The following is a 24,232-nucleotide window of genomic DNA, read 5'->3' on the forward strand; positions in this document are numbered from 1 at the left end:
TTTTTTACATTTTTTTTTTTTTTTTAATTATATTTTGTAAATATTTTTTTTAATCATTATGTTTTTACAGACAGTGTTTTTGAGCTTGTACTGCACTTTGGTCAACTGTGGTTGTTTTTTAGAGCTACTATGGGGGCACAAGTGGGACAAAATTAAGCCCCCCAAAATGCGTAACACCCCGTCTTTAAAGGTTCAATTAAAAAGAATGAAAAATTCTTGAAATAAAAAATAGATAAATAAATGTATAAAAAGATCTAACTGCAAGAATAGTTTGACCATTTTAGTTTTGGTCCTATAAAAAAGAGAAATATTCTTTTTTTTTTTCTTGAGGCTAGAAACCCATCCGTCTCACGTGTTTCTGAATGTTTGATTTCCTGTCATCATGTCACACCTGTGATGGACAGGTGTGTGTGTGCAGGCCCACAGCAGAGCAACACCGCGCACACAGAAATAAGCACCTGTCATAATTACTCTCTGCTTTTTAAAATGATGTAATTACAGCGTACGGCTGGCTCGCCATCGTGTAGTGAAACTGCACCTCACACCTGCTTTGACCTCGTCTCACACACTCACTCACACACACACACACACACTCACACACAGGAGGAAGTCAAACTTTCCTCTGTGAGGAAGTTGGGATGGACTTATGCAGGAGTTCACTCGACTAATAAACGCGCTCTGCCTCCCTGAAGCCAACTCTGGCAGACAGGCGTGAAGAGAGCATTACACGCGGCGTCCCATCAGACGCTCGCACGCGCTGAGCGAGCTCATGAGCCGCGCTCCGTTTACCTCCAGGATCAACCCCTCGACTCTTTCAGGAGAGGTTACTGCTCTCAACCTCCTCCTGCTCCTTTATCGACCTCTGCAACGCTCTACATATCAGGTCATGTGATCTGTGGCAGCCAATGGGAGAGCAGGAGGGTCTGTTACCTGAACCAAAGAACATTACGTGAAAATGACGGTTTATTTTCACAGGTTTACTTTAACGCATCAGTTTGTTGCTGCTTTAACAAAAGCTCCTGTTGATGCTTTTCTTTGTCGTGTCTTATTTTAATAATTTGATGCAAATTGTACCGAGTCGTCTTCTTTTCTTCTTAAATGTTCTGCTTCAATAAATTGCTCCGCTTTGCTCTCATATTTACAGCTGACTGAAAACAGACTGTTTCATTGTCCTGTAAAATAAACACACACTCACACACATTCATAATGCCTCACAGAAATTCATTAGCGACCTTAACCAGCCGAGTTTTTAAAGCACACACTCTCCTGCCCATACAGCTGTGAGAGAAAGTGCTTAATGTTCGGTGATAATGATATTACTGTACACAAAACACATAATGGTAGAGAGTGTCATTAATGCAGGAGCTTAAAAAAGACGTTATGAGGATCTTTATGAGGCGGCAGGAGAAGCAGCGTCCTCTCGGGGGATCATCAGATCTTTAGAAATAAAACGCTAACGTTCGCTCAGAGACTCTTCAGCTTTATACTTCGTCATAACCGCGTACACAGTGTTTAAAGATCGCAGGAACAACAATTTCTCACGCACGGCAGAAATGTGTGTGTCAGTGTAAAGATAATATTAGCACAACAATTTGCATAATTCTCCATGTGAATTAAGGTGTATAGATGAGTAAAAATATGTTTGGAGCTACAAATGAACAAAGAAGCAGCTGTCGTCTGCCAGACATGAAGTCTATGGGCTGAGAAGTGCAGTTCCTCGAGTGTCCACTTGAGGGTGGAAGCAAAAACATGAGAAACCACATACACACACAATCAAAAAACCTAATAACTTTATACTTAAAGCTCCCATATCCTGCTCCTTTCCTGCAGTTTAATCTGGATCATTGATGTCTTCATGAAATGGTAGTAACATGTTTTGGTCCAAAAAGCCAATAAATCAAGCACAGCAGCATTGTTTCCAGGCTCTCATAGCCCCTCTGTTCAGAACGCTCTGATTTAGTGGGCGTGGCCTTCATATGTAAATGAGCCACCGCTGATACCGCCCCGCTCTTCCACGTCACTGAGAGCGGCGCCACGAGCTCCGAGTGCACAATGTTTAGAAAACAGAGAAGCTCGTTTACCGTAACATTACAGGCTAAAACAACAGGCTAACCGCAGCTAAAGTTAGCATCCTGAAGCTAACACAGAGACAGGGGGGGCAAATCCCCAAAATCCAAACTGCTCGTTTTAGGTCAGGATTTTACATCAACAAGCTCTACTAAGAACAGGTTTGGTCATTAAATATCACATTTTATGGGCTGGGAGGAAAGACAAAGACCAACACATTTCACTAAAAGACTTAATAAAGTGAATTTTGCATAATATGGGACCTTCAAGACACTTTGGACAGAGACCATGACCTGCCTGCTGTGTCTTGTACAGTCTATAACCTTGGAGGTCCTGGTGAAACTTAGCTAGCCACGAACTTCTCTGTTCTTGGGACGACTGTTTGAACTTCTCGCCCTGATTTGCCTTTATTTTAGTCGTCAAATGTATTTGAGATGTTGCTCTTGGTCCGACCTATGAGTGTGGCCCAAAACGTGGTGATAATTAACTATTTTGTACAACAATAATCCCATATACAGGAGGTCCTCGACTTACGTCATTTCGACTTAACGACACCAATAAATATATTTACGTAAGAAAACAGCAAAGTTTTTGAAGTTATGCCGCTCTGTTTGTAAGCTCCAATGACGTGTGCTAGTTTTTTGGATAGTTATTCAGAGATTTAGGGGATATTTATTTCACACTGTTGGGAGAGTGCCTCCAACATGGCCGATCTTGAGTTGATACAGCTCTCAATGGTGCTGCAAAAACTTAATATCAGTAAAGATGGGTAACGCTGTGAAGACTACGTTTATTTATTTGTTTATTTACACAGTCAGTGTTGGAGAAAAGATACGGTTTCACGTAAGAATCGCCAAAAATCCTCAATAACGTCAGGAAAAGTCGCTGAGTTGCTCGTTGCTTCTTTAGGAAAAGAGTTGCGATGAATTTCTGCTCCTCTCTGTCGAAGCAGGTAGAGGCGTGTATATGAAGATCATTTTTTATCTTTCTCATATTTTCTAGTCTGGCTTGAGCTGAAACACTGCCCCCTCATGGCCTAAAGTGGTACTGCAGTAGTTGGTCTGTATTAGTAAACCTGCTGACAGTAAAGATATATTATAACACTTTGATTTTTACATCCTCCGGCCTATTTTCTTTAGATTCTGTAGCGCCTGAGTGTTTTTCTGAGCCACATCAGACCTAATACGTGGTCTCTCAGGGTCTGACTGAGACCGTTTGTGTTGGATCCTCCAGCCTTAAGTGACCCTCAGAAAAAACAACCCTGATATCTCCTCTCCTTCTTCCTCTCCTCGCCTCCTTTATTTTTGTTTTACAGTCGAGGGACGTGCTCATTCACACACACACACACGGCTCTGTGCTCCTCATGCTCTACTTAAGCTCTCATCTGCATGCGCTCGAACACTTGTGCATTTACGTCGTGCACAAGCGGGGGCAGCATAATGCGCAGGGGCCTCTGGTGTGTCACGGGGTGAGGAAGAGAAATCAGCGGCGGTGAAGCAGAGCGCTAAATGAGTGTTTGTAAAGGAGGTGAAGAACGTAACGCACAAATCAACACGAGGACGCCGCGCTCCCTCCGTCTCCTCCTTCTCCTCCTGCGGCCGTGTCTTTAGAGGTTCGACAGTGAATTACCTGTCGCGCTCATATCCACTTTCATTACCACCTGACATTCAGCTGGCGTGTGTGTCCCTGTTTGGTGTGTGTGTGTGTGTGTGTGCACCTGAATGTCACAGCGTAATGAGAATGGATATGACAGTGACAGGGCCATCAACCAACGGACGGACCGAGCTGCCGCCACCTTTTTTTTCTTCTTCTTCCTAAGTGACGTGCTGACGAAAACACACACAAACACACAGGAAAACACACAATCTTGCTCTATCTAAGACAGTGGGGCGCAGCAGAGCCAAGACAATAACCGAACTCTATTTACCAGACCTCATTCCCTCATACGGACCCAAAGTAATTACTTTTAAATTGCAAAACTGAGGAACATTAACAAACGGTTGCGGCAATTTAGCTCCGCCTGGGGCTAGACAGCTTGTTTTCAAATGGAAATGAAGGTATTTTGCCATTGTCCACTGCAATATCGTTGTGTTATGGTTTAAGGCATTTTTTATTTGCGTGCGCCTGATAAAAGCACAGGACCCTGGCGGTGTTTACCGGGCCCATTGTGGCCGACGACTGCTCAGAGCGAGGATAATTCTAGCTTAATGCTAACGCCGTCGGAGGAGAGTGTCACTCCCTCTGCTGCTGCCGCCGCCGCTCGGACGCATAAATCAACACAGACACTTCACTGATACTCGCAGTGTGACAACAAGACAGAAAAAACCCTCACACACACACTCACACACACACAGCGGAGGGAGGAGCACGTGTTCTCCTCATGTCAGGGTCACAGCACATCAATAGCCGCCGTGATTATCATGATCAGCTCTAATGAGGGGGCCACAGGGTGACACCACTCCTCTTTTTTCCTTCAGCACAGCCTGTTATTACACTTTTTGTCTCTCCGACACACACACACACACACACACACACACTCCTCTTACACCATGTAATTCTCCCCCAATCACAGCCCTGTCATCCTGCCCCGTCTCCGGCCTGACAACGTTGACAACCGCGCCCTGAAAAAAAAAAAAAGAGCCAAAGGGAGCACAAAGGAGCTGCAGCCCTGTACCCCATTACGGCGCCGCTGAGGTCGGCGTGCAGCTGATGAGGTCTGAGATGACACCTGCACACGGCGGCTGGTGTGGTCAGAGTTTGGTGACTTTGCTAAAAAGTTTGTCAGAGGTAAAAAAAAGTGAGTTTAATCTCGATAACTACAACGAAATGCCATTCAAACATCTAAAACACACACATCACCAAATCTTTGTGATGTTCAACAGAGAAATCATCCAAAAAGTCTTAAGTGTTAGCATCTGTGCGAGCAACAGGGCGAGCAAAGCGTGGCAGAAACAGTAACAATATCAACAGATTAAATTCACAAATATTTTTCCTCGAAGTCGGGCAGACACTTTGAGATGTTTTAAAGATTCAGCTTCATCTCAAACTGCACGACCAGATCTCCAAGTTCAAAAGTTTGCAACCCATGAATCGTATCCTTCTTCTTCTGTGGTGTTTGGGAGCTGGAATCTTGTATCAGAAACAGCAACGTCAAAAAGAGGAGAAGAAGATGAAGAATCCAGAAGATGGGCTCAACAAAAACAAACGCCCTGGCAATTTGTGCCCAGCAGACTAGAGCAGTACAGTCTCTCAATCCTTCAGCGAGAACCAAAGGTAAGCAGCGACAGCTAAACTATGTTTTAGACCAAAACTACCTCCGCATAACTTTGGACACTTCAGCTTTTTCTGTCTGTCTTTTTTACACCAACGTTCCAGCCAGTCACAGTTCAACCCAGAACTCCAGTCCACAGTTTGTTTTGTTTTGACTTCACTTCTCTGTCTTCTTTTGAGTAAAAATTGTCTCATTAAAACTTGCTATGAGTCGCATTCAACTGATCAGTCCAGAAAAATGTTTTATTTCAAGTTATTTAAGACAAAATTATGTCTGAATTGCTGCAACAAGTTAAAAACTGCCAATAAAACAAACAAAAAAAAATGCTAAAAAATTTATAATAATTTGAAAAAATAAATAAATAAAAAAAGATTAAAATATATATATATATATATATATATATATATATATATATATATATTTATATATATATATATATATTGTAAATATATATAGAAAAATTTGATAAATAATATTTCCCTTGTTCAGTTAGCAGATTTTTTTTTTTTTACTTGTTACAGCAATTCAGACCTCATTTTGTCTTTAGATGAATAAAAATCAGACATTTTTTTTGGGCTGGTCAGGTGAATGTGGCTCATATTGAGTCTTAAAACGCATTTTCTACTGAAAATAAGATAAAAACACTTGATAAGATTTCAGTTTTTTTCAGTGCACTGCATCCCAAGTTTATCTATTGATGAATAAATATGTTTAATCAAAAAACTTTGAGATTTCATTATCAAACACATTAATATTTACCATATTAACACACACACAAAAGTACAGAAAGTTTGTACTGTTGAGTACCGGTAATAATTGCCAGGTACCAGGCATCAGTATCACATCGTTTTAAATGTGAGAGGTACCCATCCTGAGGCGTGAGGTGTTAATCTCTTCTTGTTACCCCACATATACAACACAAAGCACGGCACACAATTGAGCTAAAATTTGGCCAGATCCAAAAAGTAAACATGCGAATGGCTAATTGGATCAAAATTAGCCGATAAACACAGTGTATGCCCGGCTTTCGATCACTTGGAGGTGAATTTGTCCCGAATGTTTTAAAAATTGAGCAAGATTCATTTTAAAATTGCTACAGAATGGTCAAGATCAACTCTACGCAGATGATGGTTTTTTTGCAGTCAGGCTCATTTGCATAAAAAGAGAAATACTGCCCTTAAATAAAAACATGGAAACAACTTCATTCACACAGATACATCCGGCTGTGCAGTGCAGTTTGCGTATGCATGTGTTTTGGGATCATTTGCACAATTTTATCAGGTGAAAAAGTAAAATCTTTGTCTCTTAGACTCTCCAACTTTCAACTTAGTTGCATAATTTGAAGTCAGCAATATAATTTTGTATATTCAAAGATGATAAAACCTCTTGGGGACAGATCTTTTTTCTCCTGGAAGAAAAATGATTTGACTTTAACAGATCATCCAAGAATCAAACCCATTAACTTCTCCATTTTCTCAACAGACGATGAATCTCCTGCACATGTCAAGCCAGAACCTGAACAAGCAACGACCCTTTGGTTTGAGGGTTTAACAGTTAGCCCAGGATACCCTGAAGAGTCAACTTTACACAGAGTTTTTATTTTGTTTGTGCTTTAAAAAACGATCTCACCGCTCCAAACAAAAGCAATCATTAAATCTGTCTCTATTAGTGCCGCTAGAGACTCCACATTAATTCACCATCATTCACTTTGGGAGCAAACCATGCAGAGAGGGAGGTGGAAATGTTATCCAGCCAGGCCTGAGGAGGACAGGCACAGTGTTGACTCTCACAGAGGCTGACTCAGGGGCTCACATGTTAAAACAGCAGGTGTTAGCAGAGACAGGTGAGTGTTGACAGGTGAGACGGCAAAGACAAAGAAAGGCTGAGAGTACAGTACCTCCATGGTCTGAGACTGGTGCATGGCTTTGATTGCATTCTGTGCCATAGCTCTGGTGGAAAACGTGACAAACGCACATCCTGTAGGGAGGGGAGGGATGGAGGGAGAGTGGAAGGGGAAGGAGGGGAGGAGGAAGAGGAGGAGGAGGAGGAGGAGGAGGAGGAGGGAAGACAAGAAAGAACAAAAACAAGACAAAAGGGTTGGACACGTCGTTGTTATAAAAAAACCCAAACAGAGATTGATACAGAGAACAGCTCACAGGCGGACAACAGTGTTCTCAGTCGCTGTGAAACAACATCATGACAGTCACAACCTAAACCCCGCCCCCTATGGTCCCAGAATCCCCTGCTCCATGTGTCCAAATTAGCACCAAAGGAGTTGAATCATTCAAATATCTGCAAAAGCTCAAAACACCGAATGGAAAGCACATCAAGTCACGAGAGGAGGCGCGGCCAACCTCCTCTGCACCTCCTCCCGCTGATGCTGAGTCGAGCCAATCAGATTCAGCCAGGGGCGGGGCTTGAGGGAAGTTTGTAATTGGTTTGGGGTGATGCAAGGTTGTGTTTGTCTGGCTGGTTAGGGAGTGATTAGAGGAGATAATGTGAGAAGTGCTTCAACAACCCCCCGGACTAATAATATGCTAACACACTCACCAAGCCATGTTAGCGCAGCCAGGCCTGAACGCTCACACACACACACACACATAACACACACACACACGTTCAGGTTGGGCTGGCTGACTCGTGGCTTGGCGATGGAGGAGTCATCAGATAGACTCTGCCTGGCTGTTTGGATGGCATGGAGGGGGAGAGACGGGGGGAGACGGGGAGAAATGTGAGGATGGATAAAGCAACAGAGAAAGAGGAAGAGGAGGGGGATGTGCTGAGGAATAGATGTGATCATTGTCCTCTTCCACCTCTATCAAAAGCCGGCTGTTGCTGTGATAGAAGGAGGCTGAGAGTGACGGATAGTCGCTTTTTCCCCCGCTCACATCCACCACACGGTTTCCTTCTCCCTGACAACACACAGGCATTTCTCTTCCAGGGCGGCGCTTTGACAGAATCATCCTCTGACCGTTTCTGTGTCAGAAATCTCTGCGATAACCTCAGTGTGTGTATCAAAGTAGGTTTAATGTGCAGAATGAAAGACGGCTGTGAATCTTTAGAGTCCATTGGATGCTGTTTGATAGCTCAGCTGAATACAGCCTGGCAGACTGCACGGGCCATTTTTCCCTGACAGCCACTGAAAGACCAAACAAGTCTGTGTGCTCTGAATCCAAGGTGGAGTTTGTTAAAGGAGGAATCGTCTGTTTTCACTCTGAGATCGTTTGCTTTGTTCTGAATCTGATAGAAAGAAAAAATATTATTATTGGATTTCGTCCTCGGGTCTTTCTTTGTTCATACTGTAGAATTATAAAGCAGAACAAAGCCTGCACCATCCTGGTGGTGTTCTTACTGGTTTCACTGGAAACCTCATCTGTTAGCTCATTGAACGACTTCTGTAAAGCTACTGGACTTATATCCATCTCCTACATCAACAGCCCGCCATCTTTCCATGCGCCTGTGGCTAACCTCAAGTTTTACAGCCCTGGGAAGATAACTACATCTACAAAAGGACTAATCTGGAAGGAGCGAGTTGAGAAATATGGTTAATTTATATCTTCCCATGGATTTTTTTTTCAAAATTTAAGAAATTATTGACTATTATAACATTTCAATTTGATAAAACTGCTCATTTTTGACATTTTAAAATTGTTCAAAATTATTTTTTGAAGATTTCACAACTTTTTTTTTTTTTTTTCAAATTTCAGCATTTTTTCATTTTTGAAAAAAATTGTTTAAATCCTATTTTTTGAAATTTTTCCATTTTTTAATTTCTGAAAAAAAAGCAATTTTTTAAACATTTTTTTTTTTATTTTTTTTTATTTTTTTGCAAATTGTTTGAAATTCCACAGTTTTGAGAGTTTGGGGATTTTTTTAAAATCATTTGTCATCATTTTTTTCAATAAAAGAATTATTCTCAAATCAAAGACATTTTTGAAATGTATCAAATTTCAATTTAAAAAATGCAATTTTTTTAATTTTCAAAAAGTTCACATTTTTGCATTGTTTTTACATTTTGAATTCTTTTTGAAAATTTTTGCAATTTTTTAGTTTTTTTTTCTGCAAATTTCCACTTTTCTTTTTCTCGCAAAAATTTAATTCAATTTTTAAAAAATGTTACAAATTTTATTTATTTATTTTATTTTTGGAAGCAAGCATTGTTTTGGGGGAAATAACAATAATTTCACTGCAAATGTATGAAACTTTCGCAAGTTTTTAAAAATTGCAGAAATTTGTCAATTTTTGGAATTTTGTAACTTATTGAAATTTCATAAATTTATGGAAATTTATGACTTCACAATTTCTTTTTCAATTCTTTTAAGCACTTGCACATTTCTGAAAAATAACAAAAAAAAGGCTCTTATTGAAGAAAAGGTTGCAGACCCCTGATTTATTGATTAGAAAAAGAAATTGCACCAAAGTTACTAACGCTTCCATTGGAGTATCACCAGTATCTTGTTGCTTTGGTTGCCTTAAAGTCATTAAACCAGAGCATTGCACATTGAAAACAAAACAGTCTTGGACCCAAACACATTAGTTTGTCACTACTTGTCCGCTCTTTTCACTCCTCATCCTTAAGTCAGAAAATCAGCTTCTGTTGCCGTTCTTTGGTGAAGAAATTCTCAAAAAATCACTCTGATGAAAAAGGTGAATTTAAGCTAATCGGAGCAAACAGAAGCATGAGCTCTTTTATTTGATAAAACCTTTGAAAAAGTCAAATAATATTCCCTCTACATTGGCTGTTGGTATCATTTATTCATTCTCAATGTCATCTCTTTAACTGCTCTGACCTGCTTCTGGGCTCCAACTGAAAAGACTCAAACTTCTCTTTTCATGCTTGTGTCTTCTCAAACTGGAGGTTACTGGAGGTGGACGGTCTTATAATCCTGCCTCATTGACTCAACTCGCTGTGAGAGAGCTAAGGAGCACAAAGAGGAACCAGGGTGATGAGATCCTGCAGCAGTGACCCAGTAAATGGTCGGACACGTCCTCTGCAGAGATAGGACGGTCAGAAAGGGGTCATTTTTTCTATCTCTTTCAGAGGGGCCATAACCCGTCATTTCAGCGCTGAGGCTGCCCCAGAACTGGACCACTTCTGGAGGGGGTCTCCATTTGGGTTACCCCCCCAACTCTATTAATAAAAGCTACAACGTCATTGGTTGTCGTCGGACGGAAACTCCAGGATTTGTCTCCAATTGGCAGAACAGATGAAGTCTATCTTTAGCCCGTTTCAGCAGCTTGATCCAGTTAACGCGTCTAAAAACAGAAGCTGTTCTGAGTTGATTCATTAATGTCAGAGCTGTTAATGAAGAAGAAGAAAAAACACTTCAGAAGCCGAGCTTTCTGGCTGAGGGGTGCGTGTCTCACTCTGCGCGGCGGAGAGATGGCTCCAGCACTAAAAATACCTCCCGGGCCGCATTCTGTCGTCAGCGGAGAACCAAACAGTCCTTTAATGAAAGTAGGGTAGCTCCCAAGGCCCAGCCATCCACTGGTGGTATGATCCATATTTTATTAATAGCGCCACGGCGGGGCTGGTTTCTGATTGATACTGCGGTTTAATAGGAGTTCAGCTCTGCAGCTAGGTGGGACTGAAGACCTCTGGGACTTGAAGTGAAGTCGAAACCCTCAAAGACCGATCTATCTCCAACCTGGTTAGGGCTGTTTATTTACTCGCCAGACACAAACTGGACTCCGGCGTCCCTCTTTGACTGGCGCCAGCCGCTAAGTGGTTTGTAACGTTTGTGGAGAAGCTAAGATTTGGACGTCACATCTGAAATATTCATGAGGACAAAAGAGGGAGGCGGAAGGAGCGAAGGGAGAGGAGAGAAGGAGGCCAATGTGGGATGTCTGGGAAAAGGAGGACAAATCGGTGCAGTGAAGGATTCTGGGACAGCAAGGATGGAGGAGATAGAGGTTTGAAGAAGCAGAGGAGCATGGGAGTTTGAGTCGTTTAGGCAAAGACTGGTTCAACACAGAGACAACCTTGAGGAGAAAGAGAAAGACACAACAATCAGAACATGGATAACAGCCGACGACAGCCACACCGAACCTGCATGACGATGACGATGACAGGAGGAAGAGGAAGAGGAGGACAGGTAGTGTCAAAAAGCCCCTCCATCTCCTCAGCACATAGAGACCACAAAGGGGGGAGGACGGGGGAGGAAGGGGGGGTTCGGGGTCGATGATGGAAGGGGTCCCTGGGAAACTACACCAGCTTCAAATAAAGGTACAATAACCGGGACTGGATTGATAGATGAGGCCGCTGGTGCTCGTCGGGGAGTGCTTTGGGTGATTCCATCATTTTTTGACGTTATGATCCCGAGAAATGGCAGATTATTTCTAACCCTGAGCAGAGTCTGAAAAGAAACAAGTAGACCCCGAGGCATCGGTTATTACTCGGACCTTTGTTTTGGTTTTGGTACTTCTGTGTCTGCCTGACCAGAGGGAGTCCAGGACGAACGTGTTTCCTCACATTTCCTCTCTATGGGACAAATGGTCAAATAAATCTAATTAAAGTATCTCACAGTTAACAGCTGAAAAATGTTGTGATATTATATGAATATCACTTCACAATTCAGGAGCAAACACTGATTAGCTTTCTGTCTCCTCAGCGCAAGCTAGCCAGCATATCTGTAAATTTTAACGTTTACTTTGTTTCTTTCTTTATATGCAGCAGTTTGTTAGCTTTATTGGCTAAAAACAGCATCTACAGTTAATAACACAATTAGATAATAAGTTTGTGTTTTTCTGCATAGATACTGTGAGTATAGAGTGGACTAAAGGTGAAATTGCTGCCAGTAAAATACTGTACTTTTACATTTTTACAGCAATAAACTAAATTTAACTACAACAACTAACTGTGTTTATCTTTACAGTTAGGATACTTTAATTTTAAAGTTTTTGTTTTGTTACAGTGGAGGTGTAAAATCATCTTGTATCCTTGTCCAAATGAAAAGATCTTTTTTTTATTTTTTTAAGTCTTGGTGAAATCTGGTTTCTCAAATTATTTGCCGTAATATCTCACTTATTTTCTTATTTTTTTTTTTAAATACTTACTCATCTTGCCTCTAGAGGCCATATCAACTTGTGTTCACATTTTTATTGCTGTACATTTTTCTTTTTGTTGTTACTCTAGTACAGTGATTCTCCAACTTTTTTCAGTGACGTATCCCCTATGACATGTTTTTTTTTTTTTTTTTTTGCCAAGTACCCCCTAACAAGCGCTAATTAGTTTTGGTTGGGAAAAAAAGTAAAACAGCGCCGTACTATTAGTGTCTATTGGATAAAGTACTCATTTAAAGAACTTAAACTTATTTGGATTCAAACATCGATTGAATAAATTGTGTTAAAGGGATTTTTCTTGATTGATATTTTTTTTGAAGACACATTTTTGAATCTTGCGTACCCCAAAAAGTGCCCTTGCGTACCCCCAGGGGTACACGTACCCCAATTTGAGAACCACTGCTCTAGTAGATAGAGAAAAAGATCAGAAATATTATCTATGAATTTATTTATTTACATTTTTTTGTTTCCTATTTTCCCGTCCTTGTCCTTCGTGAATTTGTACTCAAGTGTTGAAATCGTCTTTGTTTGACCAAAAAATGAATTGTTTCTCTATTTTGGCAAATCAAAATAAAAGTTAAATATTACATTCAATAAATATCTCACTTATCTTTAAGTTGCCAAAAAACGGATCTCTACTCAATCAAAGGTAAAGCTTTGCTAAAAGCTAAAAAAAAAAATGGGTATAGCCTGTACTTTTTCCTGGAATAACTGATTTTTTTCTTGGATTGAGATTCAAGTAAAAGTTTCAATAGCGTCTAGAAAAACTTCCTTTATGTCTAACGTGTTTGTGTTAAATATCAAGTTAAGCCTGAATTTGAGTTTAATAACAATTTTTTGAATCTTTTTTAAAGGTACAGTGTGTAGAAATGGGGACATTCAGCTTATTTTCCATTGGTGAAGCTACGGTGGCCCTCAAGGACAAGAAGCCCACTTAGCACAAATCTCCATTTGTCAAGTTTTTAAAAACATTTTCCAACACAAAGTCTTTTCCAAAGATCTTTCTCTTTGTCGTTCATTTTTTGTGGCATATGTAGCTAGTTTGTCCATTCTGTGCTACTGTAGAAACATGGTGGTTCAAGATGGCAGCCTCCATGAACGGGGACCAACTCCTCATAATGAAGTAAAAGGCTGATTTTAGGATTCATAATACCAATGATTTTCATATTGAAGTGATGATATGTCATGTTTAACAGATTTATAAATATTATTGTTCAATTTCTACCAAGTCTGCTGATATATGCTGCACAATGCAGCTTTACACGGGCCAAAAAAGTATTTTCTTCATTTATTATCTTTTAATTTTGGACGCCTCTGTTCTCTGACACTTTTTCTGACTCGTTCCTCCTCTTCAGAAGTTTCATCAGAAGTATTTACGGCCTGTTTTGTAGCCCAAAGCCTGACAGGAGTGGCGCCGATTGAACAGTAATTCCTGCTCCTCCATCGCCTCCTGACCTCTCCACTTTAGGAAAGGTGAGAGGAAAACCTGCCTTTGATATTCTGCTTTGTGAAATATAACCAACCCAATGCTCCCTGCCAGTTCAACACTCCTCAAAAGGCCCGCAGCCGGCCATGAAGGTATCAAAGAGCTCGGCACTGGCTTACAGTGAGGCTAAACTGGAACAGCGGGAAGGTGAAGGAGATGAATGGAGGTTAGGAGGTCAGGAGAGGAGGAGGAGGAGGAGGAGGAGGAGGAGGGGAGGTGGTGAGTGATCAGGGGCTGAGGCTGAGAGCGAGAGGGGGAGGAGAAAAAAGAAAGAGAGAGAAAGAGAGGGATATATAGAGCGCAAGCATGTTTCCACAGTGACCACAACAGCCTCTAGGTGTCGCTCCAGGTCGTTTGTTTTCACTTCTCCAACGTGACTCTGACAAAACCAGAGGAAATCTGTTCTCCAGAGAGCAGCTGGTTCATAACAGACTCTGCTGTTAGGGGGCACAGACAGAGACGTAAAACCAGATCAGGACGGCCCCCTGCTGGGCCGTGTTACAGCCAGGTGATGGAGAATCTGGGACAACACAAACAGAGAGGTGCAGCGTCCGGCCCAGTGAGCGTGATTGATTCAAAGAGTTAACACATGTTAAAACTGTGTGTTAGCGCTGCCATGTGGAAGTGGGTCACCAGCACCCTGTTCTCGATCACACGTGTTCGACATCCTTCACCTGTGAGTGCCAGTCACGGCTCAGGGTCCAGGATGATGTCTGTGACGAGAGCCTTTAATGCTCTAAACGTCTCAAAACACTGATTCTTTGGGATCAGAGTCTTCAACCTGTGGCTCTTTGACTCCTCTGCAGTGGCTCCTTGTAGCTTAAAAAGATATTATTGAAATAAAGAATTTTTGTTTTTCTTACAGAAGGTATTAATGATTAAATATATTTACACGTAATAATATCAAAACAACAACCCAAAAAATTATAAGTTAAGCAAAATAATCAGAATATTTTATGAAATCCAATGTTTTTTTTAAAAATCTTTTTTAAAGTTTTTTTTACAATTACAAAATTAATGAAACTTTTTTTGAAACAATTTTTTTCACTATAAGCTTATTTTTGTATTTTTTTTTAAATTTTACAACTTTTTTAATTTTTTGGATTTTCTATCATTCAAGCATTTTTTCACCATTGTTTAAAAAAATGAAATGTTTAAAATTTTTACAACTCTTCTTTTTTTTTTTTTTTAAACATTTTTTGCTTTAAGCTTACTTTTGTTTTTTTTTTAAATTTTCTGATTTTTATACATTCAAGCTTTTTTGTATTCATTTTCTTTTTGATTTTTGCCATTTTTAAAAAATTAAAATTTAAAAATTTTTGCAACTCTTTATTTTGTTTTACATTTTTCACTTTTAGCTTACTTTTGGATTTTTTTTATTATAATTTTTTTTGCAATTTCTGTATTTATTTTTTTATTTTGCCTTAATTTTTTAGAAATTAAATTTTGTAAAATTTTTGCTACTCTTGATTTTTTTTAGAATTTTTATATTTTTGCAAATTTTTGACAAGTTAGCAACTTTTTGAAATTCTAAACGTTTTTGACAATTTTTTAATTACAACTTGATGAAATCAGTGCATTTATAGTTTTTTAAATAAATATTTTTAACATTTTGCAGATTTTTTAAATGTCAAACTTTTTGTTTTGTTTTGAAAATTTGTTGAATTTCAATTTTTCTTCAATATTAGCAAATTCATTAAAACTTAAAAAAAATGTATACATCACGTGCAATGTTCATGAATGAAATAAAAATCTTTCTTTGATAGTAATTCACTAGGTCTTAATTATGTTTTGAAATTCATCTGCTTGTTTGTCTTTATTGAGAAGATAAAGTAGATTTTGTGGCTCCTGAATGACTTTAATCCACGTGAGCTGAGGAAAAATGGCTCTAATGACAGTAAAGGTTGCAGATCCCTGTTTTGGATCTTTGGTTATGTCTATAGACCATCCTCGATCAATAAGAAGCAGATTTTTCAGGTTGGTAAAGCAGCTTAATCCCATATTCCCCCTGAAGTTTCCACCTCTCAAAGTTCTGATGTTTCGTGCTGCAGGAAGGAACTAATCATCACAGTTTAGAGCAAATAATGTCTTCCTGTGACATTGACAGCTCAGGGAAGCTTCTGGCAACAAACAGAGAAAAGAAAAAATGAAAGTGAGGCGCTGATTATGAAGCTAAACTCAGTTCAAACAAAAAGTGCTTGAAATGACACGTTTGAAGCTGCTTTGGGGACTTTTAAAGACGCCAATAAACTGATGGGTTTTTTTGTTGTTTGGATGCAAAACCTCCGAAACAACGCTCACAAAAAATGAATAGTTTCTTTTATTTTTTCAAAGTTGAGACATCCTGCAAGAGTTGGAGTCACGACACAAGTGGACACACCGAGCAGCAGCGACCCCTGGAGGCTGTTGTGGTGATAAATCTTCACATGAGGAGCATTAAGTGTGGATGGAGTCAAAGCAGCGCCCACCTCTGCTGAGTCCGTCGGGCCCTCTGAGGATCCGGCACTCCTCGATCTGTCCGAACGCAGAGAACATGACCCGGATGTCGTTCTCGTTGCACTTCTTTGACACCATGCCGATGAACAACTTCCTGTCTTCCACCGCTGCAGAGCAAAGAAGAAGAAGAAGAGAAAAGTTTACATTTAACGAGCTTTGGACATTTTTGAGATTGTTCAGCGTCAGGTTAGCGTTGTTGTTTTTCTGTTTTCTTATCCGCAAAAACAAAAATGTGACTAAAAAGGTGAACTGTTCCTTTAACGGCACTTTCCTTTGTTGTGTAATGTGTGGAGGTAGCTAGGGAGCGGCTGTAGCAGAGTGCTGGAATTCACTGCTTCGAAAAATTATGTCAGAAAACACAGAGGGACAAAGGAGGAAAGAGAAAAAAGACAAAAATAAGAAAACAGAGACTCAACAAAAGGAGGAGAAAGAAAAGGAGGCGCGAGGAGCAGAGTTCATGTATTTCATCACGCCATCTGCAAGGCTCTGATCAATGTCTCATTATCACTTCAACGCAGACTCCTCGCTGGAGTGTCCTCTCTAACCCTCTTCCTCCTTCACCTCCTCCTCCTCCTCCTCCTCCCTCATGGATTCCCCTCTTCCCTTCGTCGCTGACACAATCCCTCCTTCTCGGGTGCAATCTCCAGGAACGTGTTCAGGTAACGGTGAGAAACGAGGCGAAGACCGAGAGCGAAACCTTCGCCGCTCGCAGAAACAATGAGCGTGTGTGTGTGTGAGTGTGTGTGTGTGTGTTTGTGTTCCCACTGCATTCAATGTAATGCTAATCCAATTCATTTTTAATGAGGAAACTGTCAGCTCTTACCGCAAGGCGAAAGAGATAAGCGGTCTGTTGCACTCTGGGAAATCAATAGCTCACTTGTTTATTTTGCTGTTTGAATTGTTTGTGTGTTTAAAAAACAAACCGTCGGGATACGCTGCCAAGATAAGTGTTGTCTCCAAAAGCTTTAACTCCTTTGTACACAGCTTCTGTGTGTGTGTGTGTGTGTGTGTGTGTGTGTGTGTGTGTGTGAGCATCACTCCAGAGGAAGATTACCACGAGTCTAACAGCGATGTAATTAATTTACTCTGTGTCGATAGAAAAGAAAGACAGGAGATATCGTTACAATTGACTGTTTCTGTTTTTCGGACGAGGCGGCGGCGGTGCAGGCGTGCAGGCAGGCGGCAGCCGATAAGACGTTTACAGCCGGCTCTGGGATGATCTGAAGCTGCAGCTTTGCATTCTGGGATAAATTGGAGCAGAACTGGCCTCACGCTGAGTTTCCAGCACATTAAAAAAAAGCCTGAAAGTTGGTGAATTGAAACGTTATCTGTCTTTTTTTTTAAGCCGTACACCCCCACGTCTGTCTCCTCCGTCGTCTCCTCCGTCGTCTCCTCCGCCGACTAAACGGATAAAATCTGCGAGCAGCCATTCGTCACTGTAACCGCCGCTCTAACATGGGGTTTATTAAAGGTCATTAGCATTAAGTGGATGGAGACGTAACGTGTGGTCTGCTCCATATTTCACCATTCTGCCTCTGAGAAGTGGCTCTTTATTAAGTTCCACCATCGTTATCCTGACGGTTATGTCTTATAAAGTCGTATTTCGCCATTTTTCACTGGAGCAGATGATGGCTTCTATAAGGATCCCCCCCCCTCTGTCAGTTTATTGTGTTTCTCAGCAGTGGGCAGTGATTTAGCAGCTGGGTGATAACGCCGCTCCACTGTCAGGACTGTGATTTGAAGTTATAGCAGCCTTTGTTTTTTAATAAGTGCTCACACACACTCACACATTCACACACACTCACACACCAGCTTTGGTGAAATGCTTCATCCTACAACTGGGTTTTAGTGGTCACTTCATCCAATCATGGTTTTCATATTCCGCTCAGTTTCTCAGCTCGAGGGGTCACTTCACCAAAATTGCAAAAACACAAATTTTCCCACGAAGCCATGCACATGATTTCTGTTCTATTCGCCAGAATGTTCTGATCTCTCTCACACCCCGGGTTAAAACAAGACACATTACTGGTGTGATATCAAAATGTAGATTTTTAACATTTGAGTGGCTTCAGGAGCTTCAGCAACAACAAGTCTGAAAACTTTTTCCAGACTAACCTCATGAAGTCATCAAAATCCTGAATACAACGAAACTTTTATTGTCTGTTTATGAAGGAAGCACAAGAGGAAGCTGCAGTAAACAGGGATAAAGTCTGGAGAGGGCTGGATGGATGCATCAACCTTCTATCCTTATGCATCAGACGCTAGTTATGATATTAACTTTCACATCAAAGTGGATTAAATTCCTGTTTCTGTCTGTTTATTTGGTGGTTTCAAACAAAGCAACTTCACAATGTTTTTGAAGTCGGAAAACAGCATCATCCTCTAAACCAAGGGTCCTCAATCTGCATTTTTTAATTTTTTTTCTATTTAATTGTTTATTTTTGTCATATTTCTTCCACATCAAGAAAAAAATCCAAATTTTTGAAGATTTGCAAATTTCATTTTTTTAGTTTCTGCAATTGTTTTTGCAAATTATTTAAATTCCATATTTCGAAAAAAAAACATTTATCCTCCATCCATCAATTGATTGATTGATGGATTTTTCTTTTACATTTTTACAATATCTAAGTTTTTTAAATTTCAAATTTGAAGAAATTTTAACATTTTTTAAAAAAATTTCTTTATTTTTTCAATTTTTTTTTATTTCAAAATTTCAGACAAAATTTGCAACCCTTCAAAATTTAATAGATTGAGAAGAAAATTTCAACCCTTTGAAATTACATACATTTGCAAATTCATGACATTTTGAATAAAAAATACAAAAAATTCATTTTTAAAGAAAAAATTTCCAGTTTGTTAAAATTATATATTTTGAAAAAAACAACAACATTTTTTTAAACATTTGTACAATATTTTGAAAAATATGTTCTTTTTTTTTTTTTTTTTTTAATTTTTGGGTGAATTTAAACTAAATTTTGCACATTTCTTTATTTTTCCTATTTTTTTTTTAATTTCAAAAATTTTAGAAAAATTTTGGGACCCATTGAAATTTCATACATTTGCAAAATATATAAAATTCTTTTAATTACACATTTTTTTCCTTTTTTAAAAACAATATTTATAGTAAAGGTCAAGTAGATTTTGTGGCTCTGGAATGACATCAATCCAGGTGAGATGAGGTCAAATGGCTCTGATGAAAGTAAAGGTTGCAGACCCCTGTTTATTTCACTGCTTAATGGTCCAGTTTTAATTTTTTGGCCCTGTCAGCCTTGGTTAGAGGTCACCATGTGCTTTCTGACTTCCTGTATGCAACAAACTGTGATGCATCACATATTCTGACAAAAGCAGCTGAACTTTTGAGTGGCAGTCACGACTCCAGCCTTTGCTCCTTAACCACATAAGCGAGCCTTGTCTGTCCACGACCTTCTTCTCCAGCTCTCCGTCCTTAGACCACCTTTTGGTCCTGGCCTCTGCAAACCCAGGACACTCCAGCAGACCTGCAGCTTAGGAGACGCTCTGACCCAATCTTTGAGCTTTCCTGCTTTGAAAACATCAACTTCCAGGACGGATGTTCACCTGCAGCCCAACATACCTGACTAATAACAGGCAGAGGACATGATCGATAACCCCCCCACCTCCTGTCAGAGCTCATAATGTCACGGCTGATTGGTGTGTACCTTGAAGACTTTTACTTTCAGCCTTTTTTTCTGCAGGTTGAAACAAACCACCAGAGATAATCTGAACTTTTAGCCCCTGTGAGGAATGAGACGAGGGATGAAGCTTCAAAACAAAAGAGTTTCCCTTGAGCAGAGCTACTTCCTGTTGCTTCTCCTCAGACTCCATGACTGAAAGGTCATGCATACTTTAAAGTAATCAAATTAAATCTGAATCGCTCCCTGAATCGTGCTTTACGGAGCAGGAGGCGCTTGTTTCAGAAACTTCTGCAGCTCTAAACCAACAGGAGCATTTATTTATGAGCCGTTTTGAAAGATTTAAGTCCTCAGTGAAACCCTCAGCGCTCGGGGCTGAGAGCCACAGACAGTTTCTGAAAGTCCTGAAGTATTTATAGTCAGACTAACACATTGTTGGTGTCCTCTTTTTATGAGATTTGTTGCAGATCAGAGAAATATAGAAAACCAGGAGCTGTATCCTCTGAAGGCGCCCGATGCTCCCTCTGGGACACGGTGCCCCCTTCAGAAGGAGGAGGAGCGGCGGGAGAGGCCGGCTATAGGAAATCAATTTAAAACTGGATCTGCAATATGTACTTTCCAGACAGGGTGGAGTGAGGACAGAGTGTGTGACAGCGTTGGTGTGTGTGTGGCTGGGAGAAGATGCATAAAAGCGAGAGTGTGTAGAGCGCGAGGAGTGTGCTCACAGTGTGTTTGTTTGAGCGAGGAGCCACCGGGGAGACGGCGAGTTCACCGAGAGGCCAAAACGATTCAACTCTCACTGACCTCCTTCTCCAGCACCTTAATAATTCATCACACGTATAAAAATATACTTCTATATATTAGCACTTCCCTCATATCGCTGGCGCTCTGTGTTCCTCTCTGTGTCTCCTGCTCAATCGTTTCCCCCAGACACTTGTACCGTCTGCCAGTCAGACAGCGAGCAAACACACACTCAAAGAGCGATTACCGAGCAGATTCAAACAGCTATTGATGCATGTGTGTGTGATACTGATGCTCTGCGTGTGTGTGGGGCCACTCACCGTTAGATTTCTCACTGTCTGCAGGTTTCATCTGAATAGGGTGGTGCATCTGTGGAGACAGAGAAGACGAGAGGCGTTAAAAAAGCTGCACAGTTACACACGCACCAGCTTCATCAGCTGCATCAGCTACATCAGCCACATCAGACAACGCCAGGAGTCACAGATTTCAGGTCAGAAGACAGTTTGCAAAACATTTTAAAAGAGGAACAAGAGGGAGGAGGAAGGCAGGGAGATGGAAAGTTCAAGAAGAAGAAGGGAAGAGTCACAACAAGAAGGACGAGGTTAAAACTGAAGAAACTGCTAAAAAAGAAACCAAACGGGTAAAAAAAAAGGATCCTGTGTTTCCATATTCTGCATTTTTCTGCAGAAATGACATAAACAGACATTTTCAGTGGCTAAGACCAGACAAAGTGAAGTTTAACAACAAACACAACAAGAAAACCAGCAGGAGGAACTCAAAAATCCCAGTATGTCATGCAAAAGCTCAACTATGAGGCTAATGCCCGAGTGTAATAAACTGCAGTTCCTCAAGTGTCCACTTGAGGCTGGTTCCAAAAGCAAAGGAATCCCCACCAGCTCCAGAGTGAAATGTCCACACAATAGGGATACAGTCTGGAGAAGGCCTTGACCTTCTCTCCTCACGCATCAGACACAAGTTATGACATTAACTTTGACAACAAAGAGGCTTAAATTCCTGTTTTTGTCTGTTTGATAGGGTGGTTTCTAAAAAAAACTTTAGGATGTGTCTGGTTTCAAAAACAGCATCTTCCTCTGAACCGAGGGTCCAAAACCTTAAGATTTTTTTTGAACATTTTGCAAATTTTTTGAGTTTTAATTTTTTAAAAACTTTCCCAATCTAAAATAAGAATTTCCAAATTGCTGGTATATTTAAAAAAAATTGCAATTTTTTTTATTTTTTTTTTCCAAATCTAGATGAAAACATTTCAAATTTCTCAAAGACTTTGTGATTAAAACATACTTTTTTTTTTGCAAATTTATTTATTTATTTTTTAAATTTCTGCACATTTAAACAGATTATTTAAATTCTATTTTTTATTTTAAAAATGCAATTTTTTTCGGCAGTTTTGCATTTTTTCTGAAATCTAAGTAATTTTCCTTTCAATTTTTTTTAATTTTAAAACATTTTGCTGGTAGATTTAAAAAAGTTAGATTTTCTTTCCAAATCTAGATGAAAACATTTCAAATTTCTTGAAGATTTTGCGATTTATAGAATTTATTTTTATATTTTTTAATTTTTGCACATTTTTAACATATCATTTAAATTCTATTTCTTATTTAAAAAATGCATTTTTTCGACAGTTTTACATTTTTTTTCTGAAATCTAAGTAATTTATTTTCAATTTTTTAAATTTTAGAAAAATTTTTGAAAATTCCAATTTTATGATTTTTCTTTCCAAATATAGATGAAAACGTCAAATTTCTCGAAGATTTTGCAATCCGTTTTAACTTTTATAATATTTTTGACCTTTTGATTTCTGCAATTTTTTGCAAACTATTTAAATTCCATTTTTTTAAAAATATGAAAATTTATTTTGACAGTTTTAAAATTTTTGAAAACTAAGTAATTTTTTTAAAAAATTTTATATATTTTAGGAAAATTTTGAAATTCCAAACTTTTGGAATTATTACGAATGTTTGGACATTTCTTTTCCTGATTTTTTTTATTTCATAATTTTTGACAAATTTTGAAATGTAAAATTTCATAAATTTGCAAATATATGACATTTATGATATTGAAATAAGTGAGTCTGTCTGTCTGTAGTTCCTCAAGTGTCCACTTGAGGCTGGTTCCAAAAGCACATGAATCCCTACCAGCTCCAGTCTGAAATGCCCACACACGGATAAATCAAATGGATTTTTTTTTTTTTAACCTCCAAACCTTTATAAATCAGCTCACAGAAAAGTCATATGACCACAAAAAGAAACTACACTGAGAATTGTCTTATTCTAACATTTGGTGTCAGAGCAAACAGATCTTTTTGGGCGTTTAATTTGAAATAAAAGTATAAATTTGCTTTAACAGGAAGCTCATGGTTGTTGAGCTGAGGCACAAGTAGGTGTGTAGCAGCTAACCGCTAAGAGGCTAAAAACCAGTGCTAGCTAGCTCCAGAACTTTCTATGTGAGTTGATCCAGCAGGAAGTTGGCATCTGATGATGGAAACTGAATCTCAAAGACTACAGACCGTGTACATGGGGTGCATACCAAGATGACACAACACTTCTAAATGAGCTGAACCACTAACAGACCCAGCTGCAGATAAACTGTTCAGCACATTTCAGATCTAACAGAGGAACATGTGGACCGGTTTAGGATCGTGATCTGGAGGTTTGGTGCAGCGCGTGTTGTCTGATTGATCTGTGTACACTCAGCGCTGAGAGGTTAGCGATGGAGACACAGATTGTGTGTTTGTACGGGCTGTAAATGAAGTCTAATGCCTGCGTTCACACTCGTCTCTCAGACACTGAATATCTCTGATGCTCTGCAGACGCCGGTTAATGGAGCTGAGTGATGGATGTGTTTTTAAGGTGGCAGGTCGTCGTATGAAAAACAAGAAAACTCTCCACTGATGAGGAGGCTTTGTCACCCCTCTCCTTCCCTCTGCGGCTCCTCAATCTCTCCTCCTCTGTCCCTTTTTTATTCCCTCCATCTCTCCTTCCTTTATGGGAGATTATGTGGCTGTTTGATCTGCGGAGAGACGAATGACAGTGATTCTCCAAATCTAGCCCGGTATCAATCACACTCAGAGTCAAATACCAGCCCGGAGAGTGTGTGTGTGACTCAGTGTGCGCATAAACGTGTGTCCGTGCCAGTGTGTATGTGCCCCGTCTTACCCATAACGCCCCTGGGCTCAGTCACGCTGTGACAGAAGGCTTTGATCTTCCAATTCTATCACACACCTTTATCCCAACTCGCTCCTCTGGCTCTCCTCCTTATCATCCACACTCCCCTCACCTCCTTTTTTTTCTCCTCTCAAAGTCCTGTCCTAGACACACACACACACACACACACACACACACACACACACACACACCAGACACACCAGACACACTAAGTCTGTCCATTTTAAAGTCCCAGAGCCGGCCTGAAGGGGGCAGTAGACGGTGGAGGAGTGCAAAG

General features: G+C 39.9%; 1 protein-coding gene across 25 annotated transcripts in view; it reads right to left on the bottom strand.

Annotated features, from left to right (window-relative positions):
• The window catches only part of celf2 (cugbp, Elav-like family member 2), a 293,462-nt gene that overhangs the window by 44,924 nt on the left and 224,306 nt on the right, over positions 1 to 24,232 (bottom strand). For all 25 annotated transcript variants that reach the window (XM_074698157.1, XM_074698156.1, XM_074698155.1 and 22 more), the window contains 3 exons: positions 21,094 to 21,142; positions 16,355 to 16,489; positions 7,236 to 7,315 (listed from right to left, as the gene is read on the bottom strand). In XM_074698157.1, the coding sequence (XP_074554258.1) occupies positions 7,236 to 7,315; positions 16,355 to 16,489; positions 21,094 to 21,142 (264 nt within the window). The remainder of the gene's footprint in view (positions 1 to 7,235; positions 7,316 to 16,354; positions 16,490 to 21,093; positions 21,143 to 24,232) is intronic.

This window comes from Halichoeres trimaculatus, unplaced genomic scaffold (assembly GCF_033239565.1).
Source record: "Halichoeres trimaculatus isolate MK-OKI-2021-1 unplaced genomic scaffold, fHalTri1.1 fHalTri1_scaffold_21, whole genome shotgun sequence".
NCBI lineage: Eukaryota > Metazoa > Chordata > Actinopteri > Labriformes > Labridae > Halichoeres > Halichoeres trimaculatus.